Genomic DNA, 17861 nt, shown 5'->3' with positions numbered 1-17861 from the left:
AAAACAACATTTTAAGCAATAAAATCAAGTATTAACCATTAATCCATGGAAATCATAGGGAAACCCTACCAAAACCCTTTCCACTCAATCCATCCTCAATCATGCCTAAAACATGGAATCAATGTGATATTTCAAACCCATACATACCAAATTAAGTCTTATAAGTACTACCTTTACCTTAGAAACCTCATAAATGCAAGATTTGGACAAAACCCTCAAATACCAACTCAAACTTTAATCCCCCTTTTCAAGGCTTTAGAGGCCAAATCTCTTGAACTCTAGTTGTGAAAATTGATCCTGGCTTGATAAGCTTTCCAAATGTGTCCTCAGCTTCCCTCCGGACCAGAGCTCCTCTCTCTACTTCCTCTCTATAGAAATTGTCTCTGTGTAACAAATGAGACCCTCCGGTCCTAAGTCCCTATATATAGTCATTTTCCAAAATTTCCAAATTTCACCCTTAGCACCTATTCACCTCAAATATCCTATTCCTTGAAGTATTTCAACTCCCTAAGCTCTAAAACAACCTCAAATTCACTCAGAAAGACCGGATTTATCTTATGTTCCTATCCTTCAATCTCCTATCCATCCTATTCCTTTCCATGCAATACTCACAACTCACCACCATATGAAATGCAACATGTATCAACACACAAACAAACATCACTTTCAGATAAATTTTTTTGGAATAATGAGTTGCATGCCATAATACTTCACTTAACCAAGATGAGAAGGAAGGTGATCAGTCTTCTTCCCTCTTAGTACCAATTCAGTATAATGGTGTACAATGCATCATTCACCAAATTTATGCACACACATGCCTATATAAACCTCTCAAAACATCAACCTCTCATCTCATACTATAAAATCACTACCATGCTTAAACAACTAATCAAAACCACATCAACATATACAACATGCACAGAGGTAAGTACATTTCAAATTCACATCTCCATAATCCAATCCAAATCCATATAAACAACATATACATACATGCATACATACATACATATATATATATATATATATATATGTATATATAGTATATCTACCAAATAGCTCGGTATTTCCATGGCGTTATATATACCACAAGTTACCAAACTGTATGTAGAATCCTCCTCCTATGTACATGCTACTTTTGAAGTAAATGAGAATTAGATTTATAAATTTTTTTCTCAAAAGCTCTTAGCTCTCATCTTGAAAAAAATTTCTCCTTATGAACTTTTATCGAAGTATTTTTTTCTTGTGATAAGTTTTTCACCTCTTACTTATTTTCTTAGGAAGTGGCGCACTATCTTCCACCAATTTTGGTTTGTCTTGGAGCATTAGAGTCCATAGATAAAGATTAAAGCATCAATGAAGCTTGTTGAGAAGAAATTGATTCCATCTTCTCATTAGTTTCATCACCATCTTACACTTCATATCAATAGTAACTTTTTGTTAGTTGACGGTGTGAAATTTTGTATATTAATAGTTCATGACCATTAAACTAAAAAAAATAATTGTTAGATTATTTTCTATCATAATTATTTCTCTTTTAGTTGAAAGTTCAAGTGTGACACACCAACGAAATAAAACAATTTTACACAATTAAATTTACAATGCAATTCACCATAAATAAGTTTATAATTTTTTATACCAATTACTTAAAAAGTTGTATAAACTATGATTTTTAATTGATTATATAAAACTTTTTACAAGAATATCACTATTAAACAATTTAATTTAACGATTTAGCTCATTTTAGAGGATTTAAAACTATTTTTATGAATCATGTCAATAAAATGACTTTTACATATTTAAGGTGTGACACCCTCTATCCCAAAATACATATATAATAATTATAAAAATATCTTCTTGGGTTAAATAAAATCTTTAGAATTAAAACAATGGTTCTATTAACATAAGAGTAGAGAATTCACATTCGTAAACTTAAATCATGGTCAAATGCAGAATTTATAAGAAAATGAATCATGAGTTTTTTTAAAACCAAAATAACAATAATGAAATCCTAAACTAAGCCTAGCTACGCCCCGATCTCACATATCCTATCAGAGCACACCCAACTGAAGCCTAAGCCTCATCACCAACATCCTCATGTTGATGATCACCTGCAACACAATTTAAACACATACAAAGAACAACAAGGGAGTGAGAAACATCTCACTCAGATTCAGGTACATAAATAAAGGTTAGGTAACACACACAACAAACATAATACAAGTCACAAACACAAATCACATATGAACAATCAGTATCACATGCATACTCATTTATATGCAATGATGTCAGGGACTCGACTCATAAATTCATACACGAGGCACCAATCACATATCACATATCACTGGTGTGCTACCTAAACAACACACCTAAGGTAGTCTAGGAGTACATGTAGGGAGCTACCCCTACACTGATGGAAGAGCATGGGCTAAAGGCCCAACCACTAGAGCTATGGCCAAGAGATTACTTGAAGATTTGACTGCTTCAGAGCTTAGTGGGCCCAATTGGCTTGGTGGGCCTAGGGTGCTTCTCACTTGGGCTTTGATTGATTGAACACCATGTTTAATTGTATTTTCTTAGTATAGGAATTTACTTTGATGTTGGTCTTGTATTTTGACCATAGATTAGGGTTTAGGTGTCTTGGGCTTAATTTTGGGCTTCTTGGGCTTTGGGCTTTTGATACCCAATATTAGGCTCATTCTTCTTCTTGTAATTTTTCCTATTCATTGTATTCATTAGACCAATGTATTTCGGTCAATAGATTAGGTTTATAGATAGAATACATTAATAGGAGAAATAGGTTTCATTTATGCATCATTTAGAAGTAATTTGATTTGAATGAGTCACATGGATGGCATGGAGTGGTTCCGGCCATGTGAGCTCCAAATTCACTTCAAATCACTCCTAAATGACACTTAGATGAGGGTAGCATCCGTGTGAGCATATGAGTTGGCCAAAGTTTGAATTTCAAATTCAAATTTGAAATTCAAACTTGGGGCCAACTAGGTTTACCTAGGTGCCGCCCAAGTTAACCTAATTTTCCCTCCTATAAATGTATCATTACTCACCTTGTAATGCACTTTTGAATATATGAGAATTTCTGAATTCAATCTTCAGCTAATTCCCTCAAGAGTCACCGAAGTTTCCAAGAGAGAAAACCTTAAGAGAGTGCCTTCAAAATCATTAGGAAAACCTAGATTCCTACACTTTGAAGTGTGCAATCCCTTGAGAATTTGAGCTTGGATGCTTCCTTCTTCCATTTCCGCAAGAGTTCTTCATCTCTACGTGTTCATCAAGTGTGTCTTAATCTCCATTGAAGAAGATCCGAGCCTAGGAGGAGCTTAGAAGGAGTTTGTGTTTCACTTCTTCTACTCACCTCCATCATACACTCTCAAATAGAAGGATGTACTGCTAGGGTCTGGTCGGGATAGCGAAACTGTGCAAGTTATGTCTCGTGCTCACAAACGGGCGAAATCGTTTGGTCTTCAGAGAGCGTAGAAAGAAAATGAATAAGTAAAAGTTAGGAAACTGAAGCGTAATGAAACTTTTGATAACTCCCTTCTTAAAATAATAAAAAAAAAATAAATAATAATAATAATAATAATAATAATAATAAATAAAAGACTAACATGCTCTTCCTTCTCTTCCATAAAATAATAATAATAATAATAATAATAATAATAATAAACATATTTTCTTCCTTTTATAAGATAACTTAAACATATTATTAATAATAAAATACATTTCATAAAAATAACTCCTGCTCCACTAATTAAACAAAATATAATTATAAAATAACTAATTAAATAATATCAAAAACTTTAAAATAAATACATTAAACATAAAATTAATTTCTAAAATATTATTAATATAATGTATGAAAACTGGAGTGTTACATAAGGCAGTTTGTTACAATTTTTAATAAAATAATAATTTATTATATATATATATATATATATATTTTTTTTTAAGAAAACCACTTCTTTTAGTTTCCATGTCTTTGTGTTTGCTTTTATAAATAATTAGAACCCGCAAAGAATCTAAAATTTGATTAAAATTAGAAACTGTATTGAATAGCTTGTCAAATGATTAATTATTTATTTTCTTTTATTTTTTGACACCAATTATTATTTCTTTTCTTTTAAAAAATTGCTTTTACCATAGTAAACAAACATAAAATATCTTTTATTTATTTATTTTATTTTTTTAGGATCTAAAGAGCAATCTCTATTATTTTATACCAATATATACCATAATCTATTCATTTTAATACGTAACAAAAAGATTCATATTTACTAAAATTATACGACTTTTCTCATTTTAGCAATTATTAAATCACAAAATATTCAAAATTGATAATCATTCGGATAGGTATAACTAACTTGGTAAAGTTTGAGAATATTATAAACTTCTCTTCTCGTACTAAATTCAATTCTCAGATATTAAACAAAAGTTGATAATCTTTCATTTTTAATAATTTTTTTTAGGAATGTAAAAATTTATTAATTCAAATTGTTGAATCATAAAATATTATGGTGATAATAGTGTTTATTAAGTTTTATATAATTTTATTGACATAAATGTTTTAAATAATTTAGATTTCAATGATATGTAATTTAATACTCAAGCATCGCATATCTTTAGTAGTTAAAGATTAATGGACATGAATTAAGAAATATTTAATAAATACACATTTAAATTAAAAAAGCTTATTGAATATTTCATTTATTAATATTCCCAGCATCTTATTTATTTAGTAGTTAAAGATTAATGTATATATGGATTAAGAAATATTTAATAGATACAAATTTAAATTAAAAAGCCCTTATTTAATATTTTATTAGTAGAACTAATTTCAATTGTACACATGTGTAGCTTACTCTCTAGTAAAAATAAGTGAGTAATAGGTAGAAATGATATTTATTAAATACAGGTATAATTGAGGGAAAAGATCCTTATTATTGAAATTTTAAAACAATTGTTTTGGAGGAAAAAAATAAAGCTAAAAGCCTAAAACCACTAAAATCCTTATTCTTTTTTTTTTTTAGGGGATAAAATCCTTATTCTTAAACATGAAAAAAATATTCTATTTTATAATATTTGTTCTTGCAACACATGACTTTAATAATTCTTCTTGTCCTTCTTATAACTAAATTAGAAGATTGACCTGGTTTTTTTTGTAAGTACACATTTAAAATGTATTTTATAATAACTTTTCTTTTTATTTTTTTCTAAGTTCAATAAATAGTACTGCTTATTTTATTAGTAGTTTAAAATTGTTATTAATAAACCATGAAATGTATAAAAAAACATGAAACTTATTAATTTTTTCTGTTTTTATATTTCTAATTATATATTTTTTTTCATTTTTACTCCATAATAAATACATATTAGCTGTTAATGTGCAAAAATTAGGTAATATATAAGAGTATAATTGACATAAAGTAATTAATTAATTTTGTCTTAAATTTTAAAAATAATAAATAAATAAAAATAAAAATTTACTAAAAATGGACAATGAAATAGGAATGAAGGAGTATAAGTGAGAAATATTAATTTCTTGGGCTCTTTAGAAGTTTAACTTTGCCTTATATAAAGATAATTTTGAAATCTTACTTTGTCCTTTCATCTTTTCATAGTCAATAAAAGTCAAGACAATAAATTTGTTAATGATGTGATAATAAAACAACAAAATATTTTAAAAAAACTCATTATTGTTAATAATAATTTTGAAAAAAATATATGTAAAGTTAACAAATTTTTTTTAATGTTATTAGCTATTTTCTTTAATTTTAGTGAATTAGTTAATTGGATCTCATAAAAAGACAAAAAAATATTGGGTCAATTTGTTTAAAGTTTTTTTTATAAAAGTATTTTTTAAATAAAATAAGCACCTTTTTTTATTTTACTTTTTATGTGTTTGTTTAATGTTTTTAAATAAACAAATTTATGTTTTTCTTTTTAAAAGAAACTCCTACTTGCTTCTTAAATAATTATTTTTTAATATATTTTTAGAAACATTTTTTCTTAAGTTTAAACAAACATACTTATTATTTAAAATATATATATATATATATATATATATCTTAAATAATAAGTATGTTTGTTTAAACTTAAGAAAAAAAATGTTTCTAAAAAAAATATAATATATATATATATATATATGAAGAGAGATTTGTTTATTGTAGGAGTAAGTCTACCTATTTTACTCTGTTCAATAATTCATATTTTACATCAAATTTCAATGATCACAGTTGAATTTAAAGTTTTTAATGCATAGATCAAATAGGTAAATTTTTAAATTTTTTTAAAAATCATCTTATACTTCATTTCATTAATTCAAATTGATGAATAATCATAAACTTATTTTATATATTAATTTGAATTTATGAAACGAAATATCAAATGACTTTCTAATTTTTTAAAAATTTGTAGATTTGATCTATGCTTTAAGAACTTTAAATTCAACGCTTTGATTGTTAAAATTTGATGTAGAACATGAGTTATTGAATGAAGTAAGTCTAGGTAAACTTATTCCTAAAGTAAACGGATCCCTCCTCTCTCTCTCTCTCTCTATATATATATATATATTGAACAATACCTCTAATTATAATCATTTTAAAAATTTACTTTTGCATTAAAGTTTCCTTTTATATCTCTTATATGAGGATGATTCAAATGATTGGTCTAACTTTTACCAACTATTATATCACTCAATAACTTTTAATTAAATGTAAGTTTTCAAGTTACCTCTTTCTTATAGAATAAAATTGACATAATATATTCATTTTAAAATATACTAAAATACAAACACTTTGATTATTTTCAAATTATTGTTCAATTTTAACAAACTTTGATATAAACTTATAAGATGATATGAAATTATAATTCAATGGTTGGATCACAAAATTCATATTTAATATAAAAGTTATTGAGCAGTGTAATAATTAGTAAAAGTTACACCAATATCATTTGAACTCTCCTCCTCAATATATATATATATATATATATATATATATATATATATATATATATAGAGAGAGAGAGAGAGAGAGAGAGAGAGAAAGAGAGAGAAAGAGAGAGAGAGGAGGGATCCTTTTATTCTAGGAGTAAGTATACTTATTCTTACTCAATTCAATAACTTATGTTATACATCAAATTTTAACGATCCAACCGTTCAATTTAAAGTTCTTAATACATAGATCAAATATGAAAATTTTTAGAAAATTTGAAAATTATTTGATACTTTGTTTCATTAATTCGAATCAATGTATAAAATGATTTTATGATTATCCATCAATTCGAATCAATGAAACGAAGTATCAAATAATTTTTAAATTTTCTAAAAATTTACATATTTGATCTACGCATTAAGAATTTTAAATTGAACGGTTGGATCGTTGAAATTTGATGTAGAACATGAGTTGTTGAACGGATTAAGTCTAGGTAGACTTACTCCTAGAATAAAATTAAATGATCCCTCTTCTCTCTCTCTCTCTCTCTCTCTCTCTCTATATATATATATATATATATATATATATATATATATATATATATATATATATATATATATATATATATATATATATATATATATATATATATACACACACACACTTAAATTTACTCAATTTCCTTAATTTTATGTGCTAATGAACCATTAGGGTTAATTGAATTATGATGAATTGGAACATGATGCATAAAATTTTAAGTTTTAACCTTAGTTAGACTATCACACACTTTTATTTAAGTGCTCCTTAGGGGTATAAGTAAGTCGAGTTGGATAAAATTTAGATGAATACATTACTCGATCTGATCAAAATTCAATGAATTGAGTCGGGTTAGATTTGTGCATTTTTTCTTGAGATCCAACTTAACTCAACCCAACCTGATTATGAACAAGTTTTATTGAATTGGGTCAATCAGATTAAACATAATTAAATTTATTATTTTTTTTTGTAAAATTTTAAATATTTTATAATAAATGTAAACCATTTGATATTTTATTTTAAATGTAATATTATAACTCATAAAGTAAACAATTGATATAAATTAAATTCTAAAATAAATTTGTTGATTTTTTACATTATTAATAACTTAAACAACTGACATTAATACAAAATAAAATTTAAAATAAATATGATTTATTATTGCAATACTATCAACCCAAAAACACAAAACATGTTATTGACTAAGAGTGACAAATAGTCATATCTTGAACAAGTGATCATCCATTAACTAAGTTATTATTTTTATTATAATAAATACAAACCACTTGATATTTTATTTTAAATGTAATGTTATCAACTCACAAAGTAAATAATGATGCAAATTAAATTCCAAAATAAATTTGTTAATTTGTTAATTGTTATTAACTCAAACAACTAACACTAAGACAAAATAAAATTTTAAATAAATATGATTTATTGTTATAATACCATCAATCCAAAAGCACAAAACATGTTATTGACTAAGAGTGACAAAAAGTAATATGTTGAATAAGTGATCATCTATTAACTAGCTTATTATTATACTTATTTTTATTATATATGACTAGGTTGAGTTAGATTATGAATCAAAAAACACAAAACATGTTACCCAATTCGTACAATGTCGAATTTTGTTCAGATTTGATTGAGTTTGATCTGAATACTAAAAAAATCCGATTTAAATTCATTGAATCGGTTTGACTTAGTTTAGGTTCATGAGTTATCTGTACTTGCTTACACTTTTATTGCTACTCATATTTTTCTCTCATTCATTTAAAGTAATTATGTCTATTTCGCTTATTTTTAAATATTTTTCTGCTATATTTTTTTTAAAGTTTTATATAGATTAAAACATACGAATGCAATACACAAAATACTTGCTAGTTATATGTTAAAATGAACCGGTGAACTAAACTATTAATTAAATTTTAAATTGTAAAAAAATTGTAAATTCAATCTATTTCGTGAGATTTATTTAAAGCAAGATTGGATTATAAAATTTAATAATTTTATTATGTTCAACACCTAATATTAATTAATTCACATTTTTTTTATTTATACTCTATATTAATAATAAAGAAATTCCTTTTGGATGTACATAATTTTGAAAATTTTTATCTTTATAAATTCTATCTTATATTTTATTTTACATTTTATAACTATTTAAAAACTGTTCAAATTTATCGATTATCAACCATTAATTATTATTAATTTTATTTTTACTTATTTTAAAATAGACGAAAACATGAACAACTTTTTACGTTAATATACATAATACAAGTATCAAGTTAAGACAACATTTCTATTAATATTTTTCTATAAGAATAATGATATAATTCAAACTTTAAGACGCTGTAATTAATTTCACCACCAATAGTGTTATTTTTATATATATATTTTTATTATTATATACACAGACAAAAATTTTACTCAACGCAAAAATAACTTTCACGCATAGGAACTTAGACGCAAGTCTGACTTCAAACTTATTAATTCTGTCTCATTAGTGGCAAACGCATTGCGATTGCGCGGTTGAACGCGATTTTCATGTTGCAAACAAACATGACTTTAGATTGATCAACGTAATAAAGCATGCAAACTTGGAATGTAAAATAAGTAACAATAAACAGAGAATACAACACTTAAAAAAATGCCAAAAAGTGTGTTACTGTCGTATTGCAATTAGAATCAAAGATGAATCATGAATTTAGAGCAATAAAGATGAATGATAAGAAAATATGAAAAAAAAAAAAAAAAAAGTCTCTGATTAATGTCCCCAGATTCCCCCACCCACAAAAATCACGTTGGCCCATAAAAGGGAAAGTCAAAAAAGAAAAACAGAAAATTATCCATTCATGGAAGGACACGTGTCACATCACCCTTGAGCAATGATAATTATGATTCGGAATCTACCCTCAAGCTCGTTCCCACACTGTCCCATATATACCGCACTCGCATCGCTCACACACACCCAACACAAACACGAGGGGCATTTCCTATAATTCACACACAACCCATACGGTGTCGTTTCGTTCCTTTATTCTTTTCCCGCACCAACCCAAAAAAAAAAAAATACAAGCTAACCCTAGATTTTTCCCCCTTTCGTCTTTAGCCGCGTTTTCCGATCTCAATTTCTTTTCCTTCCTCCCTCGATTCCACCCCCAATTTTGCCGCCAACTCCCCAATCGATTCTCCCTTCGCCTGCCTCTCGATTTTCTTCGCCGATCGATCCCAATTTTGGCCCCGTCGGTGCACGGGATCCGTTTCTAGGGTTTCCGTCGCGGAATATTCTTGATCTGTTTTTACCAATACGGGATCTGCAAGGGGGAATTTTCTATTTCCTTTCGGTTCTGGGTCTTTGTCTCTCGCTCCGTTTTATGCGATTTTGTGTAAATTATTTTTGGCGCGTGTTTGATTTGGGGTCGATCCTTCGGAAACTTGGTTTTGGTTGTTAGATCTCGCGTCCGGTTATTCGATTCGGTTCGAATCGTAATATTTGTCCGTCGTTCTCGTCGGATTCCTAAAGATCTAGGGTTAGGGTTTTCCCGAAATTGGGGCTTTTCTTGTTTTGTTGAATTTCTTAGGGGAAACTTCAATTCCTTTAGTATTTGGGACTCTCCCGTTTGATTACGTCCAATTAGAGCTATTAATTGTCGGATTCAGCCGCGTGCCGTATAATTTAACGGAGACCGGTTTAAGGTATAATAAATACATCATTATTATTGTTATTATTATTATTATTGTGTCAATTATTATTTTTTTGTTTTCTTTATTGTGGAAGTTTCTTTCAATTTATTTTTAATTTTCTTATAAGTTTGGGAGTGATGTATGCCTGCATTTTTTTTAGAGTAACTAATGTCAATTTACCAATTTGTCTCTAAAAGTTGCAATTACTAATGGTGTTCACTGGGCTCTGATTGTTCCAGGAAGTGATGCCTTGGTGATTGGGCCCACTTTCCTTTCATGTTTATGATATTAATGTTATGTCAGAGTTACATATTCTTATTCAGGACCGGGGGTCAACACCTAGTCTTCTACTTATTGCTCTTTAAATGTTGCTGTTGTATAAATGCTCAAAAATATTTGTTGTTACGTAGAACAGTGTATGTTTTTATATAAAAGTGTTCTGCAATCTGCTCAAGTGATTTGATTAGTAGCAGTTTTTACTATTACCAGCTTGTTAGCTTACACTCAGCCAACAGGCTAATAAAATTTTAGAGTATGTCTATAGTGTTGGAAGGTTGCCAACCAATGTCCAATATTGGTTACACAGTTTTAAGTATACTGATGGAGGAAAGTGGATCTTATTGGTTTAGATATAAATGTTGTCGCAATGTCTCAGTAGCTAGCAGACAAATTTTATATTACATGCATCATCCCTCATTCTGTAATGTTTTTACCTCTTAATTTCTTTGTGCTATCTCCTTTTTTTTTAATTTATTTTTTATGCGTGAATACCAGAATAATTTACTATGATTTTGATGCATTAAGGTGGTTGTCTTATTCTATATAGAAACCTGTCCTGCAGGTAATCATGGTGCAGAAGCGTCCTTTTGATGCTGAGGAAATACTTGAGGTGTCCTTCAAACACCCAAAACATGTAGGGCCGAGCAATGAGCTTGTTTCATTATCAGAATATGTTTTCCCCAATGATGATTGTGATACCCACATGCCTAAAACATCAGGTGTGTTAAGTTGACTATCTTTCCAAGGTTGAGCATCAACTGGCAAATTTGAACAAAACATATGCATTTCAATGAGTTTCTGTTTTTGTGATAATTGAACTTTCAAGATAATCACTTGTTCAACTCTGGTTTTCTTTGTCAACCATTTTGACTGTCTTGTTTTTATATCTGTTTTCCCCACAATTTTGTGTGATTTCATTATATTACTTAATGCGATTAGAGAGTAACTTGCCTTACTGCCAGCGTATTTTCTTATTTGTCAGTTAATTGTATAATTTATCTATTACTACTTGATCATGAAAAGTACATTTGAATGCTACTGTCTTCTGACATCTTGTTGTGGGACTTGGAGATGAGAAAATTGAAGGATTATTTTGTTGTTTTTTGCCTTTTAAATTTTTTATTTAACCATCGATGGAATGTATTCTGATCTAGTCTACATTATAATTTGTAGAGGACGGATGTAACCCAGGTAGTAGTGAAGGTGAAGGTAATGAGAACATTGGAGATGAAAGTTTTGGTGAAATTCCTAGAGAAGATGGGAACTCTGAAAGAAGCTTTCCAGTTACGGACATTCCTGCTTCTTCTTGGGACCCCTGTAGCACAACTGAAGATCTCCACCTAGAACCACCATTACATCTCGCCTTATTTCCAGAGTATTTTAGTCCAGAGCGACCGATAAGGACATTAACTCGCTATGAGGACATATATTCCATACTCCTTGAAAACTCTCCTCGCAAACCTGTATCTGTTGGAGCAAATCATCAAGCTGATGTTCCAGCATGGGATTTTTTTGGTGCCACTGATAGACCAAATGCCTCTGATGCTGTTTCAGATTTAGACTGTGCTGTTGGGAACAGGGATGAAGCTGAGAAAAGACTAATGGGGACCTGTGTAATCCCTATGCCTCAGATGGAGTTATCTAGCAATGATGATGAAGTTGGAAAGGGAAGAACTGACTGTAGTTGTGAAGATCAGGGTTCAATGAGATGCACCAGACAACATATTGCCGAAGAAAGAGAAAAACTTATACAAACCTTTGGACCTGAGAAATTCACTGAATTGGGCTTCACTAACATGGGAGAACAAGTGGCAGAAAAATGGAGTGTTGAGGATGAACAGCTATTTCACGAGGTTGTTTTCAATAATCCAGTAACCCTTGACAAGAATTTCTGGAACTATCTTTCCATTGCTTTTCCTTCACGAACCAAAAAGGAAATAGTGAGTTACTACTTTAATGTCTTCATGCTTCGAAGGAGGGCAGAGCAGAATAGGAACGACTTATTAAACATTGACAGTGATAATGATGAATGGCAAGGTAGTGAAGGCAATGATATTGCAACACGAGAGGAAGATGAGGACTCTGTTGCTGAGTCCCCTGTATGTCAAGATGAGACTTGTATGACTGACTTCCATGATAATGATCTGCAAGCCTATAATGAGTATGCTGATGATGAAACCTGCACAGCTAATGGAACAGTGGATTTTACCCATACAAACCTAGATGATGATTCCAAATATGATCATGTAGAGATGCATCACTCTAGTGTTTCTCCACTAATTCAACACCAGGATCATCCTGTTTGGCAGGATACAAGTGATGAAAAAGTTAAAGATGATTCACGCCCATCATCTGACATAGGAGTTGTGTCACAGGAGACAAAGGTGAAAACTGAAAATGGTGATCATTGGTGTGGTAACTATAATAATGGGGTAAGCAATGGTTATAGCCAAGGATATGTTTTGGAGCCTTGTGATACAAAAGTGTGGGATTCTGGCTTTGTATCATGCTCAAAAAATAAGATTGACTTCTTACCTACATGCAACATGATAGAAGAGGTTTTCGGAGATGGACGAAGGCAAGACATGAGAAGAGCTTGAGCATCCTAGGCTTATATGTGAAGTGAATCTCAGTTAGCATTCTTTGCTAAGGGTGACGAAACTTCGACTTTTCTTTTGTATATTTGACATAAGATTCAAAAAGTAACCTTCATTGTAAAATAGTGTTTTGGAAGGTGAGTTGGTCTGAGTTATGTCGTCCCATATATTCTCAAGTTCTTTTGGAACTGTAAAATTTCTTATTCCTTAATTTATGATAGTCTCCACTTTGGGGTGGGATATAAGATTGGAGGGAGGAAATAGTTGGTGGAAAAGAAGCCATCACTGATGTAAGAGTTCCGGTTTTATGATGTAATTTGGCATTATTTAATCATTAATGAGAATTTTCATTGGTATATTACTATATTTTGCTTTCTTTCATTTAGTTGAATCCCTAGTGGAACTATGAGCAACTCCAATTTTTTATTATTAGTTTTCATATCATTTATATTTTAAAGTGTCAATTATTTTGAGAAATAGTTCAATTTTAAGTTGATTTTATGTTAAATGTTCATGTAATTAATAGATCGATAATTCATTATCAATTGCCTTTTTTGTTTTATGTTGTCTTGACAGTTTCAATTCATATGTTTATGGTATGTTACCATAAACATATTGGTAAGTTGATTATGTTGATTGGTTGATGGTGACATCACTAAACTCATTAATTTGTGAAATGTTGAAGTTAATAAATTAAAAACAGATCTGCAGAGAAAATTGTTCAAACCTCAGCAAAGTTAGCTCTTCTATCAACCATTTATTTGGAAAGTGGATCTGGTGGAAGATATTACTTTATATTGTTTTTAGTTTCATTATCTGCCTTATAATATTGTTTGCGAAGACATGAGAGCATTCCTCCCCTCCCCGGCTGGAAGCTCATATGGCCTTCTTTATTTTGATGATCACTTCTGTGGACTCATTTTTCTTCGATAAAGAAGTGAAAGGGGAACCAGATGCGTATGGTCTGATTTCATGTGCTGCATTTGCCATCATGTCCCTTTGCTTGGCAAGACTGATTCATTTTGGATTTGAGGTTGGTCTTTTATACTTTTTCAGCGGTGTTCTAACTGTACAACTCATGAAAATAAAATTTTGGTTAGTCATTGTTGGAGGATTTTTTAGTTATTCCCTCATCATTCTTAGTTCCAACAAGAAGCGAGTATCATGGACTCCAAGACAGAGATCATATAGATGTTGAAGTAGGTCTGCATTCACAATCACAAGGGACATGAGTCGGTCCTAGTGCTCCTCAATGGGATTCACATTGACCCCAAGATATCATTATTTTGGCACAAGAGTCTGATAATGGTAGTGATAATAGTATAGTGACACAGTTCATGGGTATAGAGGCACTTAAGAAGGAGAATGAGAACGTTATGGGCTCAATTTTCAAGCATATAAAGAAATACCTTGAAGCTAATCTTGTGATTAAGGACAATAAAATTCAATTGCCGGGTCTGCTTTCGTTGTGGATTTGTTGACTAAGGGAATTGTCAACGACCTCAGTGAAAGCGCAAGGCTGATGGTGACAACAGGATTAAAGGAGATATGCTTACATGTGTATTTTACTAGCCGGAGAGAGTTTTTAAGCTAGCTATTTAGATTGCGTCGAAAGAGCTCAACCGGGAAGACATTGACATGGTAGTGAAGACACAGTATTGGATGAAAGCTTTGTATGCAGCTAATATGATAATTTTACCCAACGAATGGAGACTTTGTGAAGGCGTCTTCGCAGACTCCATTGCTCTCTTTCAGAATGAGTACCCAGCATTTCGTGGAATATATGATTTCGGGATTGCCAAGAGTTTGAGGATTTTGGGGTACTTGTTAAATCTTACTTATATTGTTAAGGGGAAAGCCATTGTTCCCGGGGGTGGGCTTCATTAGATTACCTATCATGGGTTGGACTATTATACTAAGATATTATATGAGGATTTGGTATGGATTATAAAGAGGGAATGTTTTCACTGTACGGGCACTTGGCCACATTACCAGACCTGTTTGACAGCAGTTTGGAAGCCATCTCCAAGAATTACAATAACCCAACTTTGGGTTATGTTTTCATCATCAACAATCGGAGGTTCATAGAGTTTAGGAGGGCGTGGATTGAGTGGTATTTTTAGTGTTGATTGGCTCCGAAAAAACACAAAATCTAACAAAACCTTGAACTCTATCAGAGAAGCTCCTGGAATAAGATTTTGGACATTTTGAAGCTAGACATCAATGAGTCAGAGCCTAATGTCGCGGTGGAGTTGTTGAAAGACAAACTCCACTCCTTCAATGAACTATATGCAACATTCAGGCTACGTGGGTTGTTTTTAACGAGCGGTTAAGGAAACTACTAATAAAATCTGCAGAGAACATCTTGTTGCCAGCATATGTAATATTCATTAGGAGGTCGCAGGATTTTCTTGGTAATGAATCTTACAAGCACATTAAGTATGGAATATTTGATGTCCAAGATCGACTCAACAACTTGTTTCTTGTAAGGAAGTAGATGAATGAATCCAATGTCTGGAAGAGAAGGAAAGAATACACGACCTGCAAAGGATATGTGTCTTCTGTTGTATATACCACTGTACGTCTCCACGGTCCACACAAAATCCGAAATGTGTGTTTGCCTTTTAATTTGTTTATAAAATGTCTGGACTGGGCTGACCAAGCTACTGGGACTAAAAAGTAGAACACCATAATAATAAGAAGCAGGGGAACTTTAGAGATACTTTTCAGTTTAAAGTGGGACTTTCTTCCTAATCAACTCATTAATCAGGGAAGACATTTATGCAATTCTGATAAGAGGCATCCGCGTGTATTGTCACACCATCGAAATCATAGTTATCACCAAATGGAAAATGCAACAAGTCTGTTACATGTCCCAGGGTCTGCATCTTTCTTTCTCCTAGCATCATATTTTTTAGTTTTTTGATATGTTTTGTAAGATATGTTTATTTGACCATAGTTTATTTATAACAATATATTTTTTTTTCAAACTAAAAAAGTAAGAGCAATCTATCATAGAAAGCAAGGCATGTGGATGATTCAGTATTTCCACGGAAGTGGGTCTAATTTCATGCATTGAGACTTCTAGCTTCTAGGAGGTACAACCAATGTTGTTGATGTGGCCCTCATAGCCAAGTAGTGGTATAGCTCATTATGTGACAACTTCAATCTGGAAGCATCATGGTTAAGGTGTGGTGGACATTGATTGTATTGCTATTGTGTCTGCTGTGCTGGAGCAAAAATGGTGTACTTATATATCTTTTTTTGTTTTCCTCAATTAGCCTATGAATTTATGATTTTATGGAGACAATGGACATTCAACTTTTTCTTAATGAAAATAGTACAGAAGAAACACTTTATAGAATGAATTCTCAAACTTACAGTCAAAGAACTAAGTCTTTTAATTCAGTAATTGTAAAGTCTGTTCTTGAATATGAAGACTCGATCTAGTGCTCTTAAGTTCAATTTCTATTTGTTAAAATAATGTTTGACCAGTAGAAATTACATTCCTTACGAGCAATAGATTAGTCTTTGATTGTTAATTTTGAAACATTATGTGGACTATATTTATAGAAAAAAAAAACTCACGTTCAAAGCGCTGCATCTTTGAAGCCATAAAGGTGTCTTTATTGATCTTCTCTTTCTTGAAAGCAAGTGCTTACTATCATGAATTTGTCTCAAATACTTTTCATTCACAATTTCTTTTGTATAAACCTTCGTTTTTTTCTTTTTCTACGTTATTAGTTGAAATATGAATCTGTTTTATGACAGTTTTTCATTGTATAAGATAATATATCATTCTTATCTTTCAAGTCAATGTAGTAATTTTTACAGTTATTGATCTTGCTTAACTATAATGGGCAATGGCTACTACGCCATCTGCCATGCACTATATATGTTTTTGGGGCTTGTTGCCATTGTGGCCATAAGCCATTGGCAACACTGCGTGTTTGCATGAACTTAAAATATGAAATCCCCGAATATTTAATCATATAATTTTATGCATACAACGACAACTAAGCCTTTTCTCACCATTTGGAAGGGTTAACTTCATGAATCTTCTTATGCCACAAATTTTCCCTGTTAGCACGAAAATTGTTGATCGATATTTTATGGCTGAGTGCTATGTAATTTCGAAAATGGTTGGGAAAGACGTTACCCCATATATGGCTCTTGGCTGTTTGTTAGTGACATCAGCTAATGACTGTGACATGAGTGATGCAGCTAAAGGCTAAAATGACAGTTATAACTGCCTTGAAGAGATGATCTTGAGTATGATGTGGTCACCCACTATGAAAATTGACGTTTCCAT

General features: G+C 30.8%; 1 protein-coding gene across 2 annotated transcripts; it reads left to right on the top strand.

The window, feature by feature from the left end:
• Positions 1-9946: 9946 nt before the first annotated feature.
• Positions 9947-13915, top strand: LOC109807635 (uncharacterized). 2 transcript variants are annotated; one of them, XM_020370202.3, is made up of 3 exons: positions 9947-10685; positions 11515-11671; positions 12126-13915. In XM_020370202.3, the coding sequence occupies exons 2-3, from the start codon at positions 11521-11523 to the stop codon at positions 13550-13552; spliced, it is 1578 nt and encodes a 525-aa protein (XP_020225791.1). In that variant the 5' UTR covers positions 9947-10685; positions 11515-11520; the 3' UTR covers positions 13553-13915. The 2 variants fall into 2 exon arrangements, with proteins under 2 accessions (XP_020225791.1, XP_020225792.1); XM_020370203.3 differs by having other exon boundaries at positions 11500-11671.
• Positions 13916-17861: the final 3946 nt, after the last annotated feature.

The sequence above is a fragment of the Cajanus cajan genome, chromosome 6, assembly GCF_000230855.2.
Source record: "Cajanus cajan strain Asha chromosome 6, NIPB_CcT2T_4, whole genome shotgun sequence".
Lineage (NCBI taxonomy): Eukaryota > Viridiplantae > Streptophyta > Magnoliopsida > Fabales > Fabaceae > Cajanus > Cajanus cajan.
The sequence above is the reverse complement of the archived record's forward strand: the minus strand, read 5'-3'. Positions and strand labels throughout refer to the sequence as shown.

Coding starts and splice junctions, on each gene's coding strand:
- LOC109807635 (XM_020370202.3), top strand. CDS start 11,521: ATGGTGCAGAAGCGTCCTTTTGATGCTGAGGAAATACTTGAGGTGTCC. Junction 11,672..12,125: donor CCACATGCCTAAAACATCAG/GTGTGTTAAGTT, acceptor TATAATTTGTAG/AGGACGGATGTAACCCAGGT.